This window comes from Centruroides vittatus, unplaced genomic scaffold, assembly GCF_030686945.1.
Source record: "Centruroides vittatus isolate TY-2023 unplaced genomic scaffold, ASM3068694v2 contig_823, whole genome shotgun sequence".
NCBI classification, from domain to species: domain Eukaryota; kingdom Metazoa; phylum Arthropoda; class Arachnida; order Scorpiones; family Buthidae; genus Centruroides; species Centruroides vittatus.
The window spans coordinates 312,010-319,660 of record NW_027122536.1 but is presented as its reverse complement, the minus strand read 5'-3'; the positions used below and the strand labels follow the sequence as shown (position 1 = coordinate 319,660).

The 7,651-nt window shown below is 35.1% G+C and overlaps 1 protein-coding gene and 1 non-coding gene across 2 annotated transcripts; both read left to right on the top strand.

Annotated features, from left to right (window-relative positions):
* Window positions 1–82: 82 nt before the first annotated feature.
* LOC136982356 (cytochrome P450 4V2-like) lies at window positions 83–7,253 on the top strand. Its single transcript, XM_067278830.1, has 4 exons — window positions 83–258; window positions 5,340–5,406; window positions 5,478–5,657; window positions 7,039–7,253. The coding sequence occupies exons 1-4, from the start codon at window positions 103–105 to the stop codon at window positions 7,194–7,196; spliced, it is 561 nt and encodes a 186-aa protein (XP_067134931.1). The 5' UTR covers window positions 83–102; the 3' UTR covers window positions 7,197–7,253.
* Window positions 4,953–5,025, top strand: TRNAR-CCU (transfer RNA arginine (anticodon CCU)). The gene has a single exon. It is a non-coding gene; the product is annotated as a tRNA-Arg (tRNA).
* Window positions 7,254–7,651: the final 398 nt, after the last annotated feature.

Sequence of the window (7,651 nt, the reverse complement as noted above, 5' to 3'; positions counted from 1 at the left end):
AGTAATAATATTGAACATTTTTTATTGTGTTTCCAAATAGATCCAAAATGAAGTAATCAAGTAACAATTGTATTGCTGTTTCAGGGTCACGATACCACGGCTATGGGTATTAGCTGGACATTGTATTTTCTCGGTTTGTACACAGATATACAGAATAAAGTTTATGAAGAAATTTTCGAAATATTTGGTGATGATAAAGAACGGAGCATTACTTCTGAAGATGTGAAACGAATGAAATATCTAGAATGTGTAATAAAGGTAATATATTTAAGTAAGTCGTAAAATATGTGAAACTTAGCATCAGGTTGTAATTTTTAAAAGTTACCAAGTTCTTGAAATCAGAATGATTTTTTATACACTTTAATTTTTGGTCAATCCATGGTCATCCTGAGCTTGATCGCTTTGGTTTGGTTTTATGGCATAAAGCGATCTTTCAAAAGAAGGCTCCTCCTGGGAGATTTTAATGGTCCTTATTAGGTGTTAGACAAGTGAAGGAAACCCAGAAAGTTCCACGAGGCCAGCCATTTGGTGAGGCTTGAACCACGATTAGTATTCAGTGGTTTTATCCACTCAGCCACTGGTGGATGACATTCTCAGCTTGCAACGAACACGATTTTATAAACAATGTTTTGAAGCTTGTTTAGATTAATTTTTTTTTGTATCAGTGGGAAGGGCTTAAGGAGCTTAAGGTGGTCCTGTATCTGACAGAGTTCTGGGGATCTCAGATCGAATCTGGGCAGTTCGAAAAAACCCAGAAGTTTTTGATGGTGGTCTGTGCTGAATATGTCGGACCCTTTCGTCACCGCGTGACTATCCTCATTGTGAGCCAGGAAGAACCTTCGATGGGCGTGGAAAATAGGCCCTCTTAGTGTCCCCAGAAGAATATATGAAAAACTATATTTTATATTATCTTAATTTAATATATTTTAATTTTTACAGAATAAATGAAAATGCTCAAAAATTTTATATATATCTTTTTAGATCAATTAATGAATCATTATACAATGGAGTTTCAATTATTTTAAGAACGGTTAAATTCGGTTTAGTTTGGTTTGATTTATTTGAATGCGACACCGTGGGCGATCTTCCGAGGGAGGATGTTTCCGGGAGGACTTTTATAGTAAACTGGCCCCTATTTAGGTGTTACAAACGAGAAGAAAATCCGGAAAACTTCACATTGGCACGGCACAAATCCACGATCACAACCAGTGTTCAGTGGTTTTATCCATTCGGCCGCTGGTGAACTAAAATCGGCTTGGAACAACTGCATATTTTTTGTAGTTCAATCTCTTTTACTGAAACTATCGAGCTTAACCTTCAATAATCTAGCTCTTACCGAAGCTCGATTACTGAAGCTTAACTGACTTCTAGACTGTACTATACTATATACAGGGCATTCCGTGGAAAAATGGCAATATTTTTACAGCATAATTTAGAGGCCCAGAGGATCCAAAAATGTCATATAAACATAACCCTTCAAACGCATTGTTTCAAGGCTAGAAAGGTTTAAAGATCAGACTAGCTACCCCTTTAAGTTAAGATGCTGCTCTTCGGCACTGGTAATTGATGTGGAATTGTCGCAATTACTCAACCTACAGAAAGCTTGCATTTCTTGGTACTGTAAAGCTACGGTATTCATAAAATTCCAAGCGAAATTGTGAACTATTGCCGCTGCTGTTTCCTTTGATCGGGACGTCTGCAACTAAAAAAATGTGGTCTTAAACACGCACACGGGAAGGATTTATCGCCGCCGTGTATCTTCGAAAAATGTCGAATTATATAGTACAACTCAGAATTAGTGGGTGTAGTTTTTACGGTTGGGCAGAAACGAGGGAAAAAATCCGTCCGTCGAGGTGGATTTGAACCACCGACCTATGAATAGCTATGCTACTACAGCCCACTGCTCTACCAGCTGAGCTATAGACAGAACGAATACGTCCTCTGCAAATTTTCGTGAAGTACATTATTTCCGCCGAACGTTTCTTCCACAATGTTGTTGCATTATTAACTTTCAGAATTTCACAGTTTCATCTGAATGAGTGTAGTTGCAGAACTAATCGGCACATTTCAGCTGGTTTGGATTTGAACGCTGACCAATGTGATTGAAACTCTTGAAGGTTATATCACTACAGATAACACGCCACGTCGTCCAAATCGGAATCAACTTTTCAGAGTTTACGAGATGAAATGCTGTGAGATAATCTCCCGGGTTATCGATAATCATATCCGATCATTCGTCATGCTGGTGCGACCAATATTTTGAATGCAACGGTTGGTGCCAAGCGTTTTGAAGAGTTTGGCAAAAATGCACGAAATGGCCGAGAGGTTGAGGTGATGGATTGCTAATTCATTGGATTATACTTGCGTGGGTTCGAATCTTACCCTCGTCAAGTCCTCGTTCTTTGAATGTATATATATTTTTCGCCTGTGTTTAGCGCGGAGTTGTGCTGTTTCAAGCGCACGCGAAGAAATCGCATTGTGATATTTTTCTTAAGCCTTGTAATTGTCCAATTCTACTTAACCGTGATCAACTTTTGAAACTTTCTGGCAAATATTTTCACATTCCTGAACTACAGGCTTTATTTATTCGAACCGGAAAACGTTTTAACATTTTGGTTTTTAACTTGAAACTTTTGTCGATGCAGGAGCGATCAAGCATTGCTCTAGACCAGTGGTTCTCAAACTTTTTGAAGTCGGTCACATTTAAAATCCTACAAATTATTGTAGGCACACTGTATACAAATTTCTGAGAAATATGTTATAATAATTAAGTTAAATATTAAAGAAAAAAATTATAAAGTTTAAGCGTGATTTTGTGGTAATTAAACAAAATAAATACGACAAAATTAAATTCATTCTAACATAAAAATGATTTTTTATGTTACATTTTTTGAGTTATGCTTTTTAGAATTCGTAAAAAAAGAGGGGTTAAAAAATTAAAAAAAAGACAAAAAGTTATTTTTATATATAGATAGATACATTCGTAGTAAGATTTAGTAAATTCGGCAAGTCCCGGCGCGAACGTGTTAAGTTTTTCCATTCTTGTGTTTATGAGAAACATGAGCCTGATGTGTCCTAACGAGTTCTTCAATGTTTAGGCATATATTTTAAAGGCAAAAACTCATTTCCTCGTCAATACATTGAAGAATTTCTCTTTTTATTCTAAATTGTAGAAGGTAGAAAATCCCAATTCACATAAATAGGATATTGAAAATTGTAGTAAATGCTCAAAGTTTTTTAGATATTGCCACATATTCTTCTTTTGTAGAAATCCAAAAGGTTTCGAGAGACAATTCCTTATGTTTAATCATCATTCCACGATCAGTGGATATAGCTGCTAGTTTTTCTGTCAAGGTTTACTAAAATCACTTGAAGTTTCCATGAATGAGTTTCTAATCCAATCGTATTGTTCAGTGTTAAGTGATTGAAAATAAGAACCCAATTTTTCTTCTGAACTTATTAAATGTTCAACTGTTATTGGAAGTGTTTCATTTATGTTAGTGTTACTTACCAATGGAAACATTTCCAAACTACCATCAACAGCTTTTCTTTTCCAAATCTGTGGTTTTCTCTGAAACGCTTTCATTTTGTCAGTGGATGTGAGAATATTTTCTTGTTTCCCTTGCATGCTAGTATTCAAAATATTGAGCCGCTGAAATATATCTACTAAATACTGTAACCTGACAATCCAAAATCCGCACCGAGGGAAGTTACAAAAATTTAACTGTTTCATCTCTTCAAAAAACGCAAAGTTCTTCTCGTAGCTCATGTACACGGGTATGTACTTTTCCCCTTGACAATCCACCTTAAAATAAGTAGCCCACCTAAATTATGAGCTTTCATATTTTTTGCTTTGAGTTCTGAGACTTGATAAGAAGTGATTTGAGCTTTATCAGAAACAGTCATTATACTTTTAAAAGAATTTGCCGCTTTTGTTTGCTGTTCAGACAATCTCTGGAAAAAACTTACAGATTCATCTTGTAAATTAGAGTGTATAGTTTTAAAATGTTTACTCAATTTACTAGGAAGCAATGATTCATTTGCCATTTTATATCCACATACTAAACATAGCAGTAAAGAATGTTCTTCACTTCCGATCCAAGTGAAACCAAAGCTTAAATAACTTTCATTATGTTTGCGAGAAAGCCGTGATTTTGCTTTCTTACTTGCACTTAACTTTTGCTCACTTCCAGAATCGGATTCTTCAATATCACGCTTCTTTTTGAGAAATCTGTCAATTTTATTTGGGGGTATTTATCTAAGAATAATATAATGATGTCTAAATTAAAAGACACAATCGTTTCTAAAAATTGTTTAGACAATCACCATTTTATTTCTTGTTCTTAAAATTTGGAAAACTTTAATATCGCAATAATTCGTCACCAGGGGAAGTAGAGTCATCATCTACATTTGACAGCGCTAATTACAAGTGGATCTGAAAGACTCGAAATTCCGGAATGGAGAAGGATGGAAATACTAAGACGTCGTAAGGTTGCCACTATTCCAATTTTAGAAATTTTAATTGGACTCTTTTTTGTTTTCTTAAGGAACTATTTTAACTGGACGGCTAAGTAGCCTCAAAAGAAAGGCCTGGTCGTCAACAGTTTGTTCTAGAACAAGAAAGAAAATGGTGATTGTCTAAAGAATTTTTAGAAACGACTGTGTCTTTTAATTTATACAGAAAAATTTTTACCATCCAACGAAAATTTGGAAAAATATAATGATGTGTAAATAATAAATATGGGCCTACTAATGATGTGTTAACAAAAAGAGCGGTGTTTCCGTAATGAAATGGTATAATAAAGTTACTATATTTATTTTTATATCTGAGCTTATATTTCTCTGGAATACCATAGGGTGCACCCGGAAATCTTCTAGGGCGCAGGTTTTGAAAACCACTGCTCTAGACAGGCGTCCGATTTTAAGAATACGAAACGCGGTATGTATGTATTGCCCCTGTGGCCTAATGGATAAGGCATCGGTTTCCTAAACCGGAAATTGTGGGTTCGAATCCCGCCAGGGGTACTGTTTTTGCAATCGTCACGAACTTAATTTTTTTTACTCGGCCATTCTCTTCGTGTTTATTCCGAAACTGCAATGCCAACATCTGAGTTATGATAAATTTTCGCACGCGGAAAAGACTTTCGCTTTAAGTCGTGCTAATCGGGCGTGGTTTGGTTGAGATGCGCAAAGCGTTTGGAGTATGTGCAGTCCGTCTCTAAAAATATTGCCATTTTCTCCTATAGCATCCTGTATATGACAGTTTTAGAGGAATGTATTATATTAATAGTGACATTTCTAGAGCATTATGCATTATTTACATTTCTCTTCATTCGTAGGAGAGCATGAGATTGTGCCCTCCGGTTCCTTTCATTGCGCGATACTGCAACAAAGAAATAAATATTGGTGAGTTCGAATACGTAATAAAGTTGTTATTATATTATAATTAAGAAGTTAATCATTATGTTTTCCCTTAGGTGAATATAAAGTTTCAAAGGGGAATACATTTTTAATTTCCATCAACAACATTCATCGAGATCCTAACGTATTTCCTAATCCAGAACTGTTCGATCCTGATAGATTTCTTCTAGAAAATAGTTCGGGAAGAAGTCCTTTCGCTTATGTTCCATTTTCTGCAGGACCCAGAAATTGTATTGGTAACTATCAACTTTTTAAGATAGTTTAACTTTCGAAATCTTAAGCAAATTGAATACTTTCATGAATAAGATAATTCCAATATTTCAGTAGAAGAAGTTATCTAATGGTATGTTTCTTTTTATATTCGTACGACCCTTTATATATATATATAAGGGGTCTTATAAATCTGGAACCATAGGAATTAAGTTAATCTTTATGTAGTTTTTTACAGGTAAAGCATGACACTAAGTAATAAGAAACGAATTTAAGGTTATACTGTAGTAGAGATTCACAGTCAGTGAGAAGTCGCCGAAAGGTTTAAAACATTGCAACCAGACTATTGCGTGTAGTGAGAAGTCTGGACCGTGTTCAGTGACGCATAATTCTGGCTTAATCAAGATGTGCCACGATATTGAACAATGTTCTTAGTAATTCTGACACCGTCCACTGTAAGAATTTTCATTCATTTATTCAGACTACTATTAGTAGACTTGCTGTGCTTAGTGACTTAGTAACGTCACTCTGTATCTCTTCGTTTTTCCTTTGAAGAATATTATGATTACGACTGTAGTGGCTGCTCGTGCTGAATTAATAGCGAGGTTGAGGCCGAAGTTTTAAACTCGAAAACGTGTACGTCGGACGTTCAGCGCCGCTTTGCTGTAAGCCTAAAAGTTTGACAATCGCGTTTGGAAAGTCAGTGGAATCATTCTGGACATTCCAAACGCCATTCCTCGCTAATAACTTCATTTTTAAAATTACATTAAAATTAAAATAGTAACTTTTTATTATTTTTCTTTTTATTTAATTTTAACTTTGTCTGTCAATTTTTCTAGTTATCTGGCAAAGAATAATCGTGCAATAATGCTCAGAACGCTCTTAACTCCGCCCAGTAAACCGCTCAGAATTCTGGATTAAGTCTATTCTGCGTTACTTAACACGGCCCTGGATTTGCTATTAAACTATTCAGCAACTTCACGCTGGTTGCGTGCCCGCCATCAAAATAATTTGAATTCGTTTCCCCTTACTCAGCGTCATGCTTTACCTGTAAAAGTAAAATCATACGGTTCCAGACTTATGGATTATCCTACGTATACAAAAGAAATGCAAGATTTTGTTCTTTTCCTTGTTAAAATCTTGTTTTAATATAATTAACAAATCAATACAACTTTCATTTAAAAAGAATAATCTAATAACTTACAGTGTAGTTTAAAAGTCCTATTTCGGTTTACTGACTTCTAGTCAATAAGTAAAAATTTTGAAATATACAGTAGAAGCGAACTTTTTATATGGAAAAATCTAAATATAAAAATAATTTATGATAATTTTCTGTTATATAATAAGGAGAATTTTTATTGTAAGGATGGTTAATATTATTTCGTATATTCAGTCAATATTTTACAGGTCAGAAGTTTGCCATGATGGAAGAAAAAATAGTTCTTGCCAACGTTATACGAAACTTTAAATTCACCTCGATGCAGCAAAGGAATGAATTACTAATGGATTCTTCTTTAATCCTTCGACCTTTGAATGGAATTAAAATGATTTTCGAAAACAGATGAAAGACCGTCTGTATCAATCAGCGTATAATTCAAATTGTAACAATAACGTCGATTTTAATTTCCATAAAGTTTTGTATACCGTATCAACAAAGAAAATCAGGCTTTCAAAAATATTATATAGAAACCCTAAAAGTTATGTTTTTAAATCGTAATCAGAATAAATGAGCATGATTTGTTATAATGTCTATTCTGCGTTACTTATTGTCTGTTAACTCTTTCCATCCTGTGGGCGCTGACAGCCATTTTTTATTAAGTCCATTATGGATTAGGTCAGACCCCCAATGGAGCCCATAGGATAATGCGCCACTGAGTTAAGACTAAAGCCCTGGTCACACTATGCGATTTCCAGCCGCGCGGGCGACTGCAATCGCAACTAGAAACAAAAAGATTGTTCTACTCGCGCCGATTGCAAACGCGCATCCAATCAGCAAACGCCTTTGTGCCATGTCATACGG